Below are 22,453 nucleotides of genomic sequence, written 5' to 3'. Positions count from 1 at the left end.
GCCCCATAGAGCATCATCAACACCTCCTTACTCTTATACAATATTCCTCTTGAAATGAATGCCAACATAGCATTTGCTTTCTTTACTGCCCATCCAACCTGGTGGTTAACCTTAAGATTATCCTGCACAAGGATCCCCAAGTCCCTTTGCACTTCTGAATTTTGAATTTTCTCTCCATCCAAATGGTAATCTGTTTGTTTATATCCCCTTCCAAAGTGTATGACCGTACATTTTTCAACATTGTATCTCATCTGGCATTTTTTTCCCCACTCGCCTAAGCTGTCCAAATCTCTCTGCAACCTATCGGTTTCTTCAACACTTCCTACTCCCCCATCCATCTTGGTGTCACCTGCAAACTTCGCCACAAAACCATTCAATCCATAATTTAAATCATCAATATACATTGTTAAAAGAAGCGGCCCCAACACTGACCCCTGCAGAACTCCACTGGTCACCGGTAACCAACCAGAAGAGGATCCCTTTATTCCCACCCTTTGCTCTCTGCCTATTAGCCAATGCTCCACCCAATCTAATATATCTTATTAAAGCAGCCTCTTATGCGGCACCTTGTCAAAGACCTTTTGAAAATCCAAATACACAACATCCTCAGCCTTTCCCTTTTCCATTCTACTTGAGATTTCCTCAAAAAATTCCAAGAGGTTGCTCAGGCAGGATCTTCCCTTCATGGCTTGGACCTATCATGTCATGCACCTCGAGGTGTTTCATAACCTCATCCTTAAGGATCATCTCCAATAACTTTCCAACTACCGATGTCAGACTAATAGGCCTGTAATTTTCTTTTTTCTGCCTCCCTCCTTTCTCAAACAGCAGAACTACATTTGCGACCTTCCAATCATCCAGGACCATGCCAGAGTGTATTGGTCCTAAATATTTTCCACTGCATTTAGTCTGATGAGCTCAGTAAGTAAGTTTAATTGAGACATAAGAAATAAGAGTAGGAGATGGCTATCTAGCCTGTCAAGTCTGCTCTCCCCATTCAGTGGCTGATCTGGCCATAGACTCAAGTTTATCTAAGTCCCTTTGGACCTCTGCTTTCTGAATTCTCTTCCCATTTATAAAATAGCCTATGCTTATATTCCTTCTTTCAAAGTACATATCCTTCTTCATATCTTCTGAAAACTACAATTCCATCTTCTCAGAATTCCACAGAATCCTGTGGAACATCTCTGGCAGCCAGCCAGGAAATGGCTCCCTTTATTCCCTCTCTGCCTTCTGCAGTTAGCCAACATGCTATCCATGCTGGTACCTTTCCTGAAATACCATGGGCTCCTATCTTGTTTTGCAGCTTTGTCAGCATCACCTTATCAAAGGCCTTCTGAAAATTCAAGTAAACAACATCCATTATTGAGTCCTCAAAGAACTACAACAGATTTCTCAGGCAAAATTTCCCCTGAAGAAAACCCTGCTGAATTCAGGCTATTTTATCATCTGCTTTCAAGTCCTCTGAAACTGCATCATCCTTAATGATGAACTCTAGAATCTTGCCAACTACTGACGTTGGGCTAACTGGCCTATAGTTTCCTGTCTTTTGCTTCTTTCCCTTCTTAAAGAGTGAAGTGACATTTGCAATTTTCCAGTCCTCTGGAACCATTTCTGACTTGAGTAATTCCTGAAAAATCACGACTGTACTAATGTGTTCACAATTTCTTCAATCGCCTCTTTTAGAACCCTGGGGTGTAGTCCGTCTGGTCCTGGTGACTTGTCCACCTTCAGTCTCTTCAGCTTTCCAAACGCCTTTCCCTTAGTAATAGCAACTACACTCACTTCTGGCCCCAGACTCTTGAATTTCTGCTGTCACTGGAGTCTTCCATAGTGAAAATTGACACAAACTACCAATTCAGTTCATCTGCCATTTTTTTGTTCTCCATTGTCCACTTTTGCCTCTTTTACTCTTTATATAGTGCCCTCTATAATGTTTGGGGCAAAGACACTTTTATCCTTTATTTGCCCCTGTGCTCCACAGTTTTAAATTTGTAATCAAACAATTCACTTGTAATTAAAGTGCACATTCCATGTTTTATTCAAGTGTACATTTTGGTTTGACCATGTAGAAATTACAGCACTTTTTATATATAGGCCCCTTCATTTCAAGGCACCATAATATTTGAGACATAGCTCTGGTATGTATTAAGGTAGTCATGTTTAGTACTTTGTTGCATGCGATAACTGCTTGAAGTCTGTAATTCATAGACACCACCAGGTGCTGAGTATCTTCTCTGGTAACTTTCTACCAGGCCACTACTGCAGCTATCTTCAGGTTCTGCTTGTTTTGGGGGCTTGTCCCCTTAAGTTTTTTTTTCAGCATATGGAAGGCCTGGTCAATTGGATTTAGATCGGATGACTGACTTGACCATTGAAAATTTTTCAAGTTTTTAGCATTGAAAAACTCCTTTGTTGGTTTTGCAGCATGTTTGGAATCATTGTCTTGCTGTGGAATGAATTGCCATTCAATGAGTTTGGAGGCATTTGCTTGAACTTGAGCAGATAAGATGTTTCTATACACCTCCGAATGTATTTTGCTACTGCCATCAGCAGTTACATTACCAATGAAGATAAGTGGACCAGTACCTGTGGCAGCCATACACGCCCAGGCCATAATACCCCCACTGCCATGTTTCACAGATGTGGTGGTATGCTTTGGATCTTGGGCAGTTCCTTTACCGTTCTACACTTTGTTCCTGCCATCACTCTGATAAAGGTCAATCTTGGTTTCATCTGCCCACCAGACCTTTTGCCAGAATTCTGCGGGCTCTTTTAAAAACTTCTTGGCAAACTGTAAATTGGCCATCCTGTTTCTATTGCCAACTAGTGGTTTGGATCTTGCACTGTAGCCTCTGTTTCTGCAGACAGTAGTCATTAACACATCCACACCTGCCTCCTGAAGAGAATTTCTCATCTGTCAGACAGGTATTTGGAGATTTTTCTTCATTATGATGAGAATTCTTCTGTCATCATCAGTGGAGATCTTCCTTGGCCTACCAGTCCCTTTGCGATTACTGGGGTCACCAGTACTCTCGTTCGTGTAATGATGCTCCATACAGTTGATTTTGGTAATCCTAAGGTTTGGGCAATGTCTCTTACTCTTTTATTTCTGTTTTTCAGGCTCACAATAGCTTCTTGACTCTCATTGGCATGGTCAGTATAATGGTTAATGCAACACTGTCCCAAATATTATGGAAGGCACTGTATATCTTAAAAAAACTTTTAGTGTCTTCTTTCATGTGATTTCAATTGAAATGTAGACATACAGCACGGTAACAGGCCATTTCAGCCATCCAATTACACCTAATTGACCTATAACCCCTGTACGTTTTGGAGGATGGGAGGAAGCTCAGAGCCCCTGGCAAAAACCCACGCAGGCACGGGGAGAGTGTACCAACTCCTTACAGACAGCACCAAATTTGAACCGCGGACCCGATCGCTAGTGCTCTAACAGCATTGCGCTAACTGTGCTGCCCCAATTATTGTCTAGCTTACTTTCATATTTCAACTTTTCTTCCCATATTGCATTTTAAAAAAAAAACTTCTGTTGGGTTTTGAAAGCTACGCAATCCTCTGACTTCCCACTAATTTTTGCATTACTGTATGCTCTCTTTAATTTCCCTTCTCAGCCATGGTCCCAACACCTTCCATTCAGAATGCTGCTTCTTTGGGATGAATGATCCTGCATCTTTTGAATTATTCACAGAAACTCCTCTTATTGCTTCCTCAGTAGGGTCCTCTTCCAAACAATAGTGGCCAGCTCCTCTGTTGCTACACTTTACTCAACTGTAAAACTGACACGTTCAATTTTAGCTTCTCCCTGTCAAACTGGAGAATAATTCTGTCATATTGTGATCACTGACTCCAAATGGTTGTTTTACTTTAAGCTCCCTAATCAATTCCAGTTCATTACACAGCACCAATTCCAGAATTGCCTTTTCCCTTGTGGACTCGGCCACAAGCTGCTCTAAAAAGCCATCTCGTAGACATTGCGCAAATTCCTTCTCTTGGGATCCAGCCCGTCAACCTGATTTTCCCCAGAGTACTTGCATATTAAAGTCCCTCATGACCACCATAACATTTGTGCTTTTTATGTGCCTTGTGTAATTTGCTCCCTATATCATGGCTGCTGTTTGGAAGTCTGTATGTAACTCCCTTCAGAGATTATCTACCTTGCAGTCTCTCATCTCCATGCACAAGAATTCTACTTCCTTTAATCCGATCTCACTTCTTGCTAATGACTTTGATTTCCTTTTTTACCAGTGAAGCCACCTCGCCCTCTCTGCCCACTTTCCTGTCTCTCTGAGAGGATGTGTACCCTTGGATGTTTAATTCCAAGCTACGCTCCTCCTTCAGCCACATCTCCATTATGCCACACGATGCACCTGCCAATTTCTAACTGCTTTAAGCACATTAACCTTGTTTTATACACTGCACGTTATAGTGGTTAGTGCAATCCCTTTATAGTGTCAGCGAGGACCAGGGTTTGAATCCCGTGCTAACTGCAACTGTTCTCCCCATGTTTATGTGGGTTTTCCCCGGGGGCTCTGGTTTCCTCCCACTGTTTGAAACACAAGGGGTGTAGGTTAGTTGGGTGGCACAGACTCGTGGGCCAAAATGGCCTGTTATCATGCTGTATGTCTGAATTTAAATTAATCTTCAGTCTGGTATTCACCACCCTTCTTACATTTATCTCTCTGCTGCCTGAGTTTAAATTTTTATCCTTTGCTAAACTTCCTGTCCTATCTTTCATTCTAAAGACCTGAATAATCTCTCCTTCCCTTTAATATTATCAGTACTTTTCCAATCCATCCCAGCTGGATGTAATGTTCTTCTACACTAACGTGGGGATGTTAGGTGGGGGAGGCTGGAATGTAGAGAGAGCTTGAAAGTCAGTTGTGCATTGGGTGCCAGAGCTCCACTTTGTGCATCCCAAAATGAGCCAGATTTCTTTTATGTTGATCGATGCTGTTTCTGCTGGATGAGAGGTGGGTGGGAATGTGCGATCTGTTAAATTGTGAAGGTTGCAAGTGGGTCTCACATCCTCTGTTCTCCTGTTGTTGCAGGTGGCACATCCTCCTGGATACCCATTGTTCATTTTCCTGGCAAGGCTAGCTATGACCATTCTTCCAATTGGCTCCCCTGCTTTCAGGGTCAATGCATTGAATGCACTGCTGGGAGCAGCCACAGCCCCTCTGCTTTTTGATGCAGTTCGCAGGTGAGTCCAGGCAGGTAGCAAGGGGTCTGTGGATATTCTATCAGGGCCACCGATACCAGTCTGTAATGGCTGAATGAGCGTCACAGCAACAGGAATGCCCCATTGCATTTCTTGAACCAATTGAATTAGATCATGAATAATCTGCATCTTAATTATCTTTAATTCTGCAAGCCTTACAACCATGTGTAAAAATATTTGTATTAATGTTGAGCAATTAAAAACTTGTGAAAAGTTGAGTTATTGCCTTTAATCATACTGATGAGCAGTAATGGAATTTATACATGGTCCAAAATAAAATCATGAGTTGCACCATTAATTAAGTACAAGCATGAATTATTCATTGGGTACAAATACTATTATGGAGTCACCCCTATCTCCTGAAACTTTTTCCTGTCTTAGAATCCTCAGATCTCTAAATTCCTTCATTTCCAACATCTCTTCCATACACCATCCAACTCCTCTCCTGTCATATTTTATTCTTATCCTGCTGCTCTTACTCCAGACTTTTGGCTCTCCCTTCACATGTTCAACAGGATTCCTGCTGTCCATTATTCATGGTAGCAGTAGTTTCCTGCTGTCACTTGAAATCAACAGGCTGACCCTGAGTCCCTGCTCCTGTAGCTTGTGGTTTGCTAGCCAAAACATGATAGAAGATGATTGTGGTTTGATTTCCAGTGAGAACAGGGAAAATATGGTATTTTAAAAAGGAAATCAATAAACATGCATGTTAACGTTTGGAATCGCTTGAATCTGTCATGTTAATTGACTTCCCAATATCTATTGATCTCAGTATTGAATTTGGCAGTTGCCCTCTAGCCTCAACAGTGAGAGTGCAAGATCCTCACTCTTCAGCATAGCTCCTGAAGAATGGATTCATGACATTGCCTTGAATAGCTTCATTCTAATTTTAATGTTCTTGGAATCATCTACACTCTGAATTGGAGGAAATCATTTTAGTTTGCTCACGCAAGGCCTTTTGATAACCTTAAACAGCATAATTGGATCAGCCTTAATCTTTTAAACATAAGGATATGCAAGTGTGCTCCACGGTATAATTTTTGCACCACTTTTATCTCATTAATTTGCTTCCTTGTGTACCTTGGAACTTCTTGATACATTGAAGGAACAAGGTATTTTGGTCAGTATATTCTTCCTGGGGTGCAATGTCCAGACTGGACACATGGAGTTTCAGTTGGAGATTTTAATACAGTAACTGTATGACCTTTTTGCAATTAAATTTTGGGATTGAGACCAAAGTTCTGTTAGTGATTGAAACGACTTTAAGGATCTGTCCCTTGGCCTTAAGTTTATTTTTGGCAATTGGATCCCTAAATATATTCACTCTGAGCAGTATTTTGTAATCACCAGGCCTTGATCACTGTATGAATGGTGGCAGAGGTGAAAAGGAGAAAGGGAAGAACTGCTTAGCACATTCAGCCTGAATGATACCTATTTGACATCTGGTGCATTTGGTTATGTGTTAAGTGAATGGGCAAAGGTTTGGCAGATGGAAAAAAATGTTGGTAAATGAGTACATCAGATTATTATTTGAATAGTGAAAGATTAAAACATACTGTTGTGCACAGGAACTTTGGATTGCTTGTGCATGAATCGCAAAAGGTTGATAGATGCAACAGATGATCAAGAAGGCAAATGTTGTCCTTCATTGCCAAAGGGATTGAATATAAGAGCAGGGAGGTTCTCCTGCAAAAGGGGCTGCACTTGGAATACTGATTTTTTTTTCATAGTTGGGGATTTAACTATGTGGGGAGGGAAAAGGCTGGTAGGTGGAGGTGAGTCCACGACCAGATCAGCAATGATCTTATTGAATGGTAGAGCAGGCGTAACAGACCGGATGGCCAACTCCTGCTCTTATATTCTCATATCTTCAAGGAAAAAATTAATCTGGCTGAACACCAGAGAGCTTATTGCAGCTGTTTGCCTCCTGCAATCCTGAATCATATTCTTGTTTAATATTTATAACTCATAATTACCAGCAAATGACCATATCTAAAAAGAGAGATCTGATGACATTTACTGCCATCAGTATCTAGTTCATAATTTCCAACCTGACCTGGGTCACCATTACCCAGAACTGGATCAAGGCATATAAATACAGAGAGCAAGAGTGATTGGTGGGGATGCAAAAGTGAACCAGAAAGTCTCAAAGGGAATGGTTGCTTTGAAATTTTGAAAAGAGAAGGAAAATGTGTGGTGGTGACATTGTGTGACAGGTGATGGAAATTATTTTTTTTTGGGGGGTGGAATGTGGAAGCTGATTGAATGGAAAGTTAGGCTAAGTTCAGAAAAGCCCTCTTTACTTGAGAGGAAACTAGGTGAGAATGTATGTGTGGCAAGCAGCAACCAGGAAAACAGACTGAAATCCTAGATAGAGAACCAGGTGAGAGGAGGTCCCATCGAGGTAGCTGTGGATAGCTTGTAATGGATAAAGCATAGAAAATTTATAGCACAATACAGGTCCTTCAGCCCACAAACTTATGCCAAACGTGTTCCTACCTTAGAAATTACTAGGCTTTCCCATAGCCCTCTATCCAAAAGTCTCTTAAAGGACCCTAATGTATCCCGGCTCCACTACTGTTGCCGGCAGCCCATTCCATGCACCCACCACAATATATATTAAGTACCTACACTTTTACTCTTTAGCACCTTAAAGCCATGTCCTCTTGTGGCAACCATTTCAGCCCTGGGAGAAAAACCTCTGACCATTTACACGATGAATCCTTATAATCTCAAATACCTCTTTCAGGTCGTCTCTCATCTTCTGCCACTCCAAGGAGAAAAGGCTGAGTTCACTCAACCTGTTTTCATAAGGCATGCTCCCTAAACCAGGCAACATCCTTGTAAATCTCCTCTGCACCCTTTCTATGGCTTCCACATTCTTCTGGTAGTGAGGTGGCCAGAACTGCACACAGTATTCCAAGTGGAGTCTCACCAGGGTCCTATATAGCTACAACATTACCTCCCAGCTCCTAAATTCAATTCCATGATTACCTGGTAATGCAGGTCAATGCACCATATGCCTTCTTAACCACAGAATCAAACTGTGCAGCTGGTTTGAGTGACCTATGGACTCGGACCCCAAAATCCATCTGATCAGCCACACTGCCGAGTCTTACCTTTAATATTATATTCTGCCATCATATTTGAGCTACCAAAATGAACCACTTCACACTTACCTGGGTTGAACTTCATCTGCCACTTCTCAGCCCAGTTTTGCATCCTATCAGTGTCCCGCTGACAGTCCTCTACACTATCCACAACACCCCCAACCTTTGTGTCATCAGCAAACTTACTAACCCATTCCCTCCACTTAATCATCCAGGTCATTTATAAAAATCACATAAAGTAAGGGTCCCAGAACACCACTGGTCACTGACCTCTATGCAGAATATGACCCGTCTACAACCACACTTTGCCATCTGTGAGCAAGCCAGTTCCGGATCCACAAAGCAATATCTCTTTGGATCCCATGCCTCCTTACTTCTTGTCTTCCGAGATAGTTAAGAAATGCAGGGCAAGTAAAAGTGAGAACTGGATAGAAATTGGAAAAGAAAGGTGGTGTGATCTTCAAGAGGAAGCAATTCATCAAGAGTATTGGAAAAGGAACTGAAGAAACTAATTACAGGAGATAGCTATATCCCTCAATTAAAATAGGGTTCTCCTGGTCTTTGCTTTCTGCACTACTGACCTGTCTTCAATGAATTTCTACCATCTTCCATGTGGTGCAACCACCTGACACATCTTTCTTTCATATTCCCTTTCAGAATTCCAATGCAGCTGTTTTCCCTAGTCCAGGGGTGTCAAACTCAAATTCACGGAGGGCCAAAATTAAAAACTTGGTCTAAGTCGAGGGCTGAACTAAATATTTTTATTGAAAATTTTCAACAACATCTGCATGTTTTCTCTTCTTTCAACATATGTAATGTTAAACTTTTTCTTATTAAAATAAATGTTTAATAATAGTTTTGGATAAACTCTTTCCAGAAGCATTAACAAATGAGAAATAAAATATTCAATAAATCCTCTATAGAGGATTTGTCAAATGTTGCTAGTGTGCTGTCGAATAGTAAAATCTGAGGGCTATTGAGAATGTGGGAGAATAACATGATTCCTGAAACAATCAAATGTGTGACTGATTGTGGGCATGAACTCTAGCAGGGTTATTTGCCATGCCCTTTTTCCATTGGTACAGATATCCTTTGATTTACACACTTTTCAAGTTTTATGCCTAATGAGCTTGTATCCAGGTGCAGGACCATTTTTAACCAGGAATATATTTATCACTGTGATATGAAACTATTGGAAGATCGTTTTATCCTGAGATTAAAGTTCATAATCCTTACTCAGGCCTGTGTGAGGGAGGGCGGGGTTTGCGGGCGATCGGGTTGGACAACGACAGTGCGGGGGCATCGGCTCTCGCTGCAGGGCGGCATCTCGGCGGATCAGCGGCCCCGTCACCGTGAGTCGCGGATCGGCCTGCGGCAGGGAGGGGGAGTGGGCAACGGTCCTGGCGAGGTCAGGCCCGAGGCCTCTGGTTCCGGGCGCTGGGAAGCGGCCTTGGCTTCCCCTGACACTGGCCAGGCCCCAAAACCAGAGTCCACGGTGAGACCCTACAACGTAAACAGAGGAGGTGGGGGCGATTAGCAGGCTGACGCCAATGCATTCTGGGATTTGTTGTATTACTATGCATGCGCTATACTGGCGCGGCGGCCAGCGGGCCACCTCTAATACATTTTTGAAATGATCTTGTGGGCCAAATATAATTATTTAGCCCGCGGGCCAGAGTTTGACATGTGTGCTCTTGACCTTTCAGCTCCCACTCCCCTTCTCATTACGCTTTGACACAGGTGGTGCAAGGATCACATAGAACACCTCTAAAAATAATCCTTAGTTTTGAGTTGCAGTCGGTTTAATAATTTCTTGCACATCCTCTCTTACTACTTCTATCTTTGGCTCCATCGCAGTCCTAACATATCCGAACCATCCATTCCTAATGAAAGATCTTCAGCTTGTGACGTGAACTCATTTTTTTTTCTCTCCACATATTGTAGATGCTGTATTTCCAGCATCCCTTTTTTAATTTGGATCTCCTGTAACTGCTCTCTGTTCCTGCATTGTTTTATCTCCACTACTCTCATCCATCTTCGATTAACACCTCCTCCAGATGAATAAACTATGATTGACAATCCTTTGCACCCTTTTTGAACCGACCCAACCACCATTTTTGTGTCTCGATGGGTATCCACTTTGTCGCAATCATTCCCTTTCATCTCTCCACTCCTCCCCCTTTTCATACTTGCAGAATCTGCCATGATACTATGATCAGAGTAGACCAGAGGCTGAGATTCCTGTAGCCAGTGACATTCCATTTTTGGACTTTACAAGGCATGTTATAGAATACCCTCCATTTGCCTGGATGGGAGCAGTACATATAAATATTAATTCCCTCCATCATTAATGCATTGTGGTTTCAGTGTGTACAGTCAACAAAATGCATTGCTATTATTTGCATAATGTACAATGCAATCTCCAGCACTGAAAGATGAAGGCAGCAGGCCTGTGGGGGAATAATTGCCACCAGTTTCTCTCCAAGTCACTCGGCTTGGAAATGCATTGCTACAACCTTATTGCAACTGGGCATATGTTTGGGGACAAGTTAACAAGTGGAAGAACATCTCACTTTCTACAAGACAAAGGGGTAGCCATGGGTCCCAGCTATGCATGCCTTTTTGTTGGTAATGTGGAGCAATCCATGCTACAAGCCTTCACAGTCAAGGCTCCTCAAATCTTCCTCCACTACATTGATGACTACATTAGTGATGCCATGTGCACCCATGATGAGCTCGTCAACTTTATCCACTTTGCTGCTACATTCACCCCAACCTCAAATTCTCTGGGTCCTTCACTTGCAACACTCTCCCCTTTCTCAATCTTTCTCTCTCCATCTCGGGAGACAAACTCTCTACAGATGTTTTCTACAAGCCTACCAACTCCCACAGTTACCTTAACTACACCTCTTCATACTCTGTCCTCTGTAAGGATTCTATTCGTTTCTCTCAATTCCTCCATCTCTATTGCATCTGCTCCCAGGATGAGTTCTATTCCAGCATATCTGTTATATTCTCCTTTTAAAAAAATTATGGCATCTCCTTTATTTTCAGCACATCTACCCTGACCTGCTCTGCCAAAAGCGCAACAAGGACAGGATTCCCCTTATCTTCACCTACCACCTCACCAGCCTCTGCATCCATCATATTACCCTCCACGATTTCGACCACCTACAATGTGATCCCACCACTTGACACATTTTCCCCTCTCCTCTGCTTTCTGCAGAGACTACTCCCTTTTTGTGACTCTCATTCATTCATCCATTCCCACTTATTGCCCCCTTGCTACCTACTCCTGTGACCGCAAGAAGTTCTACACATGCAACCACACCTCCACTCTCACCACCATTCAGGTCCCAAACAGTCTTTCCAGGTGAAGCTGCACTTCACTTGTGAATCTGCAGGGATTATCTACTGCATTCAGTGCTCCCACTGTGGTTTCCTCTACATCACAGAGACTGGACACCAACTGGGTTATCGTTTTGTTGCACACTTTCGCTCTTCATGCTGCCAGTGGCCAACATTTCAATTTTGCACCGCATTCCCATGCAAACATGTCGGTGCATGATCTCATGCACTGCCAAACCGAGGAACAACATGTAATATTCTGTCTGGGTGGTCCAACTAGATGATGTTAATATTAACTTCTCTGGATTCCATTAGGTCCCTCCCAATCCCTCTGACTCCTTTCCTCCAGCTCCCTACCCCTTCCCACTACATTCCGAGAGCTCACCCCTATTACTTCTCAGCTTTTTTTTCTTATCTGCCCTCTCACTCATATTCGCCTATGACCTCTTGCCTGTTGGCCTGTGCTCCTTCATTTCCCTCCTTCCCGCACCTTTTTATTCAGGTGCCTGTCTGCTTTTTGCTCAGACCTTGACAAAGGTCTTGGGTCCAAAATGTTGGTTATGTATCTTCGCTTCCAATGTACTGATGTTGCTTGACCTAGTGTGTTTCTGCAGCATTTTTGTGTATTTAAATGGAAGAACATGGAGTGTAATTTACCTAAAGACATGAACTGTAAGCCCAGGATTTTTTAATAAAGCAAAGATGACCTTTGATAAGAAGAAAATTGCAACATGAAGCTGATAATCCATCACAAATTGTGAGAGAAGTATATAATGAACAAAAATTAGTTGTGAAAGAAAATGGTAATGTAGAAAAGATGGCAATGGTGCACCAAGGAATAGGGCTCACAGCTGATTGAGGAAACCCTGGATGATAAGGAACCCAGAAGTAAATAGTGATGTCTTGAGGAGTCTTAATTTTCTGTGCCAATTATATCCACAGAAGTTACATAGTTCAAAATCAGAAATTTCAGAGATGTGTTTCAGATGTGGGCCTGAAATAGGAACTTTTCAACATGCCACATGGACGTGTGTAAAGGTGAGGCCATTTTGGCAAGGTATCACAGAAAAGCTAACCAAGATAAAGGGAGTGGCCTTTGTGGGCAATTCGGAGCTCTATCTATTAGGCAATTTTATTAAAATAAGCAACAAATTGACTAAATATCAAATCTCATTTATAAAAATAGCTCTGTGGTAGCAAAAAAATGTATTGCAATCACTTGGAAGTTTGACTCCCCTCTACTTATAGCACGATCGACTGCAGAAATGAACAGCTGTATACCTATGCAAAAAAATCACATATAAATTAAAGAATAAATATGACACTTCTATAAAAATCTGGCAGCCATACCTGGACCACTTTGGGGCCCAGATACAGTAATAGAAAGGAATATAAATGCTGATATTAAACATACCCAAAAGTGATTTCCCCAACTGTATTCTGTATATTTAAATATGTAAGCTCTGATGGTGGGTGGATCCATATGTATAGAAGGAAGGAGGGAGGGAATGTTTTTTGTTTTTATTGTTGTTTGTAAGAAAAATTTAATATTTTGTGTTATTGAAGATTTCATTATGTATTTTTTTGAGAAAAAAAATTCAAATTTTTTTTCTCTTACATAATGGATCAATATCTGCATAAAAATGAGATTATTTGTTTGGACATATGAGTTCTGTGAACTACTTTAAATTGTAATAAGCAGTGTCTTGCATAAAATGAGGAATCATTAATCAAGCTGAGAGTAGAGTACTAATCTTCATCTGAAAATGTTCTGTTTCCCAATCGCTCTTAATCCCTACCATGGGAGCTGAATTTAAATCCAATAAATTATTATAAATACATGACATAAATCCACCATGAAAATAAAATAGTAAATTAAAAAACAGATCAAGAATATTAGTGTTGGAAAATCTGGAAACTTTGACTGAACAAAATGTCTAATTTGTAAATATCTAAAAAAGTGTCTATTGGAAAGATTAAATTTAGCTGATAATTGTTTGAAAGAGGTAAAATTATCTCAAACGAAGAGATCATTAAATCTTTGAATACCTATTCTATGCCATTCCTTAAAACCTGCGTCCAACAAGGACAGTTGAAAAAGATGGTTATCTATAAAAGGACCAGCCAGTGAAAAACCATTAATTCTGAAGAATTTTTTAAATTGAGCCAAAATTTTCAACTTATTTCTCATTAACAGATTATGTGTTAATTTGGAAAAGGAAAATGGTTAAAAAGGATCCTAAAATTCCCAACATAGAAGTTTTTATTTTGGAGAACTGCAATTCTATTTCTACCTAAGAGGGGAAATTCACTGACTTATTCAAATGTAATAATAAAAGAAAATTATGTATGTTAATCACCCAATAGTGCAACCTAAAATCTGGAAGTAATAATCCTCCATTTAATATGGTCTTCTGAAGATAAGCTTTATTTATACATGGTTTTTTTTATTTCCCCCCTGCCTAATTTTTTAAAAAGGAGAATATAACAGATGTGCTGGAATAGAACTCATCCTAGGAGCAGATGCAATAGAGATGGAGGAACTCCCCCCTAAGTAGAAATAGCCAAATCCAGCGTGATGAAAAAAGATTTGGGCATAAAAATTGGTAACGCTTGAAAAAGATAAAAAAATTTAGGTGAAATATTCATTTTAATTGAATTAATACATTCCTTCATTGTAATAGATAAGGGTGACCAATCTGATAATGATAGTTTAATCTTATCTAGTAATATCCAGAAATTTTCTTTCAATGTTTCAATAACTTTTCATAATTGTAATTCTTAAATACAGTACAACTCCCACGATCCAAAAATTTCGGATGAACTTTTTTTTTAGAGAACTGGTAATTTTTTAAAAAACAGCCCAGTAGCAACAGCAAATCACTTGTAACAGAGTTTAAACAGCAACAAACAACAAGGTAAGACTTTTTAAGCATTAAAAAAACCGTGCATCTTGGCGCCTCACAGTTTGGCGGGCAGCAACCTCCTTTGAAGAAGACCGCAGAGCCCACCTCACTGACAAAAGGCAAAGGAGGAAAAACCCAACACCCAACCCCAACCAACCAATTTTCCCTTGCAGCCGCTGCAACCGTGTCTGCCTGTCCCGCATCGGACTTGTCAGCCACAAACGAGCCTGCAGCTGACGTGGACTTTTACCCCCTCCATAAATCTTCGTCCGCGAAGCCAAGCCAAAGAATTCTCACCAAAAAAATGTTGGCCATGCTCATCACCAACAGTTCCCCACCGAGGCCCCCTCATGCTAGGAGCCCAAGGGTCCTGCTCCTGCCTTGGAATTTGAGGTCCCCACTGCTGCCGGGAGCTCAAGATCCACTGCTGTCACTGTGGGAGCCTGTGTTCCCGCTGCTCCCAGGAACCCAACATTTCCGCTGCCGCCGGGAGCCCGAGGTCCACTGCTGCTGCTGCCGGGAGCCTGAGGTCCACTGCTGCCACTGTCGGGAGCCCGAAGTTCCTGCTTCCACCAGGAGCCCAAGATCCACTACTGCTGATGCCACTGGGACCCCGAGGTTCCCACTGCTGCCATCAGAGACCCAATGTTTGCTTCTGCCACCGCTGGGAGCCCAATTTCAGAGAATCCGATTTCAGATAATCAGAGTTGTACTGTATTGGAAATGTTCTTTCACTATTTTAAATGAAGAATTGAAAGGACCTTTTGAGGGTAGAAGTTCACTCTTATGTAAATTTAATTTATTAACTGACTGAATCTATCAAACAAAATTAATATATTTGATATAGAAATTTCAGGATTTGAAATAAAAAGCAGTAATTCATCTGAATAAAGTGATACTTTATGTTCAATTCCCCCTCTAATTATCCCATTAAATTCTCTACACTGTCAGAGAGCAACAGCTAATGGTTCCAATACTATATCAAAAAACAAAGGACTTAACGGGCAACCCTGCCATGTTCCCCTGTTGAGATTAAACCTATCCAATTGCTGTAAATTAGAGTGAACCGACACCTTAGGGCATGAATTCAATAATTTAATCCAAAATTAAATTTACCTAGTGCAGCAAATAAATAGTGCCATTCCACCCGATCAAATGCTTTTTCAGCATCTAATGAAAGAACACATGGAGTGGAAGGTAGATATGGAATGTTCAATAATTGATGTATATTATAATAATGATTTTTAATAAAACCAGTTTGGTCTGAGTCCATAATAAATGGTCACATTTTTTCTAATCTATGTGCTAAAATCTTTGATAGAATCTTCATGTCATTGTTAAGTAATGATATAGGTCTATAAGGAATATATTCTGTTGGCTCTGTACATTTTTTTTAGAATAAGAGAGATACAAGCCTTGTTAAATGATAAAGGTAGCTTCTCTTCTTTAAATGAATCAGCTAATACCAGACTTAAGTGGGATACTAGCTGTTTGGAGAAAGATTTATAAAATTCTGCAGGAAATCCATTTGGTCCTGGAGATTTACCTGACTATAATGAGGAAATGGCCACAGCTATATCCTCCTCCAAAATAGGTTTCTTTAAACTTGCATGTTTCTCTTGAGAAAGTATAGGTAAATTCAACCGATCCAGAAATTCTGACATTGAAACATAATCATTCTTAAATTCAGAAGTATAAAGTTTAGAGTAAAATTTTCTAAAGGTCTTGTTTATTTTGAAATAATCTGTTGTCATTTTTACCATTGCTCATGCAAATCTTATTTAGGTCACAACCTCTTCTCATTGCTACCTTCAGGCAGAAGGTATAAATGCCTAAAGACTTAACATTTGTAAGTTCAAGAACAGTTTCTTTCCAAAAGCTATCAGGTTATTGAACCTCCCCTTGATATACTAACCATAGGTTGCTTAAAAGGACTGTACAATTGCAGGTCAGTTTTTTTGCACTATATTACTGTAAATATATCTATCGTGTATTTATTGTCAATTAGTTTACTATTACTACCTGTTTGCCTGCAGCATTAAGAATTTCGGCTCATATGTATAATCATCTCCTCATCATCATTATTCACCTGCCTTATTGTCTGCTGTCCATTCTCCCTTTCCCTCCCAAAGACATTGACTTCCATTGACATGCCTGCCTGACGTCTCTTGTATCTATTGCTCTGCCTTTCTGTTCCTACCTTAGGCATAGTAGGTCAGGGGAGGCTTCTGTCTATGCTTGGATGAGGTCCCTGAGCTTCCTGTCTCAGAGTATGGAGTACTTGAGGTTTTGGGACATTTGGTCTTTCAGTGAAGCAAGTGTGGGTGTGGGGCCTATTATGCAAAGGGAGCAGTGGCTGTGGGCTCTGTGGCTTTCCCATTCTGGATGCCCTTTGGGCATTGGAGCCCTGTGTTTTATTATGTTCATGTCTCTTTCCCGTATGTTTCAGATTGTCGGGATCCAATGCCGGAGGGATTCTTGCTGCAGGTCTCTTTGCCTTTTCCAGACTGGCATGGCAGTGGTCTGTCACTGCTGAGGTTTTTTCCTTGAACAATTTCTTCATTGGCCTCCTCATGGTTTTGACTGTTAGATTCAGCACAGCATCAACTCCCAGGGAAAGATCAAAGGTAATTTCCACTTCCTCCAGTGTATGAGCCCAGGCTTTAAATTGAATTAATGATTTTGTCGCTGTAAGTTAGTGCTGTAAAAAGAATTGAGGTCTAGCATGTCTTCAACTTTCTCATGTCTCTGAGGTAGATCAAGACATGCTCAATTCATCTTGGCCTGAGAGGTACCTTGGCCCTGCTAACCCTACCCCTATTCCCCCTGGTGAGTTAGGAGTAGCCCTGCTCCACACACATGTGACAGGTAATATACACAGGTTATGATGAAGGTGGTGGCTCTCCTTTGTCACAGCCAGGAACATGTGACAGGTGAGATATGATGGATGTCATTTTAGCTGCATTTACTGTCTCCTCATTGTTTTCCCTGGAGTGAAGGAGGCAGAGGGGTGACCTGATAGAGGTACATAAAATTATAAGACATAGAAAAGGCAGATGGTCAGAATCTTTTCCCCATTCTTGTTACCAAAAAGCAATAGGGCAAAGGTTTAAGTTTGTTTATTATTACTGACTGTACCGTAGAAATAGCATTTTCCATGGTGCACACACATAATACACTGCACATAAAATCACATATATACATCAATATATAATAAAAATAAATATACAGTAAAACCCCTGGTATCCAGAATTCAAGCAACTGGTAAAAAAATTGAGGAAAATAAATTCTAAAAATTAAAATAAATAAGAAAGTAATAGATTAAAAATGTGTAAGTTTAAAATTGTAAAAGTACTGGGAAATGTCTGAAGTAACACATAAACCTTTGGTGAAATGGGAGCCAGTGGAGTTGTGTTTTGCTCATAGCAGCTGTTTGAATAAAATGATGTCACCCAGGATGAAGAGCTGGTTGATGCCACTCGCCATTGGGGTGACTTTCTTCAAGTGTCTCCTGATCCCTGCTTAGTAGGAGTCGACCCCGGTCAGAGGCCTTTATCTGTAAGATTGGTGGGGGAGAGGGGGTGTTAATTATCTATAATTTTATTGTTCGTTTGTCTTTTGGGCGGCTCCATGGAGGGGGAGGAACCTGCAGATGCAACGACAGTTAAATGTTTTCAAAGAATGTGACTGAAAATAAAGTAAAATACTTAAAGGTTTATATATTCATGCAGGTGAAGTTTGTTCAGTGTAAGTACAGTATAGTATTTTTGTTTTTTAAACTGTTTATTCTTAATGTAGGATATTAGTTGGGCATCATAAGAGTGACCTGAAAATACACTTATCCGGCATCTACAATTCCCATAAGTGCCAGATACCAGGGGTTTTACTGTAGATAAATATTTTGGAATACCAGTAATTTACTCATTTCATTTATAAGAGACCCAAGGTTATGGTTCATCAATTTCACAGCCTGCTAGAAATGCTGTTTCCCAGCCTGGCAGTCCTGACTTTGATGTTCCTGTTCCTCCTGGTGGTAGATGGTCAAAGATACTGTGAGATGGATGGTAGGGATCCTCAATAATTCTTTGAGCCCTTGTTGTCAACAGAGAAAGATACACCCAAGTGATCTTCTTGGCCGTTTTAATGACCCTCTGTACTGATTCCCAGCCTGATGCTTTGCAGCTACCGGACCACACAATGAAGCAGCCATACAGAACACTCACTTGTGCTCCTGTAAAAGAGTTGTCAAGATGGGGGCTGGTAGCCTTCCCCTTCCTCAGTCTCTTTTGGAGGTATAGGTGCTGCTAAGGCAAGAGGGAGGAAATTTAAAGGAGGTTTGAGGGGAAAAATATTTTATAGTGTGATTGATTTTAAAGAGTGATTGATATCTGGAATTGTTGGAGAAAGTGGTGGAATCAGATGCAACCACTACGTTGAAAAGACATTTGAATTGGCATGGCATAGAGGTTAAGGGCTAATCAGCCAAACCAGATTAGTAGAGATGAGCCAAATGGGCAGCAGGGAGGTGCTACAGGTGATGGGCTGAAGGGACTGTTTTAGTGCTGTATGGGTATGAATGATAAAGCAACAGCATCTTTCTGAACTGTTGTTATTGAATGTGCAGAATGGTGCAGTTGGGCTAAGTATTAAAATCAGGTTTGCTGCTGGAGGTCCAGGCATGTTATTGGCCTTCAAATAGTCCGTTGAAAGATTTGATTGCCTACAAATGTGACTGGCACTTCCTGCATGATTGGCATGTGTCACATCCTTGTAGCTGAGTGAGCCTTTAATTGGGGTTGGTTGAGTTAAAGTAACCGACATTCAATTTGATAAAGACTTGTTTCTGTTTTCAGATTTCACAACAGGGTGCATTCTTCTGTGGCTTGAGTCTTTGTAATCAGCATACAATTGTTTTCTATGTGATGTATATTGTTCCATGGGTGTTGCTAAAGTTATACAGAGAAAAGGTAAGATGGACCACCTACTTTGGGACTTGACTGTCCTCTCTCTCTCTCTCTTCCCCTTATTTTTTGTATTCCGCAAATCCTTGACCTTCACTTTTTTCTATCTGATTTCTTCACCCACTTTTCGGCCTCTTGGTTCTCCTTCCAATTAATATCTTCTCATTTTCTTGCCTTGCATTATCCTCTTCTATCACCTCCCCCCACCTCTTTATTGTTGCTTCTTCTCTCTTCCTATTCTCCCTGGTTTGCAACTTTCTATCCTGCTCCACCCGGTCTCCTCCCTCTCCATTTCACCCCCCTCACTTCCCTCTCCATCTTGCCCCCTCTCTTCCCACTCCCAGACCCCTTCTCCCCCTCCCCTTGCCTCACTCCCTTCCCCTCCTCCCTCCTCTGCCCCATCTCCACCCTGCCCAACCCCACCAGCGGTCATTGCCTATGCCTACCTTTCTTCTCTGTTCCCTAAACATCAGGAGTTATCTGTGCGGGCCATCCAGTGGTTGGGCCTGAGCTTTGGAGCTGGTCTCCTGCCTTACCTGTATCTGCCCGTCTCGTCCTCCCTCAATGAAGCACGCTGGAGCTGGGGAGACCAAACCACCCTGAGAGGCTTCATCACCCACCTGCTGCGGGAGGAATATGGCACCTTCAGTCTGGTAGAGTCTCACATCTCTTGACTTTCGGAGCTCAAACTTGTAAAGGATCAGGACACTACAGCTTTGTGTTCATTTGTCCAATGTTAGAAACTTCTGAAAATAGCTCAGGAGTTTCCCTTTCTATAGGCCGATAAATCTTTTAACTATTGTTAATCCATGACAATATCTCAGAGCTGTGCATTTTTATCAGTTCTGCCAGTCTCTAGATAGATCATGGTTCACTGTTCCTTCATTCATCATATAAATGGTGTATGAAGGTACAGAGGCCTTAAGTCCAGCACCTCCAGGTCCAAAAACTTTTTTTTTCCTAACAGCTATCAGACTCTTATCCTCTCTTTACTACCCTAATCATATACTCTGGCACAAAAAAAAATTGTCTTCACTGTTGCGCTTTTTAATTTATCTTGCACAAATGATAACTGAATATTTATCTCTTCCTTACTGGGATCATTTATTGTTGGTATTATTTTTACAAAAGTACCTGTTTGGCTGCAGCAAGAATTTTTGATGTATGTGTACACTGTACTTGGGTTCTTGACAGTAAACTCATCCTCATTAGTATCATTATCACAGCTCTGGCTACCATTTCCATATTTCCTCTGCCTGCTTGCAGTAACTTCTCAGTTGGTCCCCACATTGTTGGGCATTTCCCCTAAATTGATCGATGAATTTCTTGCTTTTGAGGACTCTATGCAGACTGTTTTTTTTTAAATCAGAAATAAATTGTTTCCTGATGGGACTTATTTTGCTTCTAGGCCAAATCTGAGGTGGGTTCAGGACTGCTGCATGTCTGGAGGTGAGTGCTGGGTGATCCTGACCAATGCTCTGTTCTAACTGTTTCAAATTACAATAGTCAAATTTCAGTTATTAATGAGGAAAAGGGAAACCCATTAGCTATTAATCATGTAATCCTGGACAGTTCATAAAATGACTGTTGTGACCTACAGATATTGTAGTACATGAAAAGACAGATACAAACTACCTGCTAATCACATTGAAATTACACCTACAAGGAGTAGAATGGACAGTGTTACAGCACCTATTGAAGGTGTTGAAATGGCCAAGGTAATAATGGAATTGTACTGGATAACAGCACCTTGTAGGATCACCACATGAGATAGATTAATAGTGCCCACCAGAAACTCTTTGAGGCCATGGAATGGCGACAGTAACAGCACCCACTGGAACTACCAATGTCCTTCCAAATAAAGTTCAATTAGGTTCCAAACTGATGGAAGCTGGCACACAGCTATAGTAGGTAGAGCTGCTGCTTCACAATGTCAGACACCAGAGTTCGGTCCTGACCTCGGGTGCTGTCTGTGTGGCGTTTGCATGTTCTCCTTGTGACTGTAGATTTCTTCCCAGGTGCTCTGGTTTCCTCCCAGACCTCAGAGGCAGGTTGGTTAATTGGCCATTGTGGCTCGCCCTTCATGTGTGGGTGAATGGTACAGTTGATGGGAATGTAGGAAGGATTCAAAAATGGGATTAATGTAGGGTGGTGGGTGGTTATTGGTCAGTGCAGATTCTGTAGGCCAAACGGCATGACTGACTCTCCATGCTGTGATCAGTGGAGACGATGTTGTCCTCCTGCCTTTTTGTATACTTTAACTATTATATAATATTTTTGCTATTTGAAAGGCTTGATGTTTTTACATTAAAGAACTGATATGAATTTAGCCTGTCAACCTGTGCTCCTTCCCCTTCCTCCCTCCACCCCCCCCCCCCCCCACCCTTTTTATATAGGCATCTGCCTGATTTTCAATACTCCTGGTGAACAACTCAGGCCCAAAACACTGATTGCCTTTTACTTCCTATGGATGTTGCATGACCTCCTGAGTTGCTCTAGAACTTTTGTGCATTGTAATGTATCAAAGTTGCAGGACAGTTTGTGAATTTAACTACACAGCATAAAAATTGAGGAAAGGAAGGAGACACAAGCCTCTTTTAAACTGCAGCACCTGGGTAGCCCTCCTGGGACCCAGATGCGATTACTGTGGCAAAGGTGCTGGAAGCACTTTTTAAATTGCATGGGGATCTACCTATTTAATTGCCAACCTGGAGATTGAAGGGAGTTCCTGCCCCTCCAATGACGTGTCACGTACGTCACTGGAAGTACTGCCGGATGTTTGGATGCTGGTTTCCTGGTGACGCATGCATGCAAGTGCTGATGTCACTGGAATAAGCAGGTCGACCATTTTTATTTTCAAATCACCCGTGGACACGACCTAGGTAAGTT

General features: G+C 41.3%; 1 protein-coding gene across 5 annotated transcripts in view; it reads left to right on the top strand.

The window, feature by feature from the left end:
* The window catches only part of tmem260 (transmembrane protein 260), an 81,726-nt gene that overhangs the window by 28,485 nt on the left and 30,788 nt on the right, over positions 1-22,453 (top strand). For 4 of the 5 annotated variants that reach the window (XM_069929363.1, XM_069929359.1, XM_069929360.1 and 1 more), the window contains 6 exons: positions 3,124-3,156; positions 5,070-5,221; positions 17,053-17,230; positions 19,457-19,570; positions 20,038-20,217; positions 20,973-21,013. In XM_069929363.1, the coding sequence (XP_069785464.1) occupies positions 3,124-3,156; positions 5,070-5,221; positions 17,053-17,230; positions 19,457-19,570; positions 20,038-20,217; positions 20,973-21,013 (698 nt within the window). The remainder of the gene's footprint in view (positions 1-3,123; positions 3,157-5,069; positions 5,222-17,052; positions 17,231-19,456; positions 19,571-20,037; positions 20,218-20,972; positions 21,014-22,453) is intronic. The other variant, XM_069929362.1, reaches the window with a different exon arrangement.

Source organism: Narcine bancroftii, chromosome 3, assembly GCF_036971445.1.
Source record: "Narcine bancroftii isolate sNarBan1 chromosome 3, sNarBan1.hap1, whole genome shotgun sequence".
Lineage (NCBI taxonomy): Eukaryota > Metazoa > Chordata > Chondrichthyes > Torpediniformes > Narcinidae > Narcine > Narcine bancroftii.
Note: the sequence above shows the minus strand (reverse complement) of the source record. Positions and strands in the feature narration are given on the sequence as shown.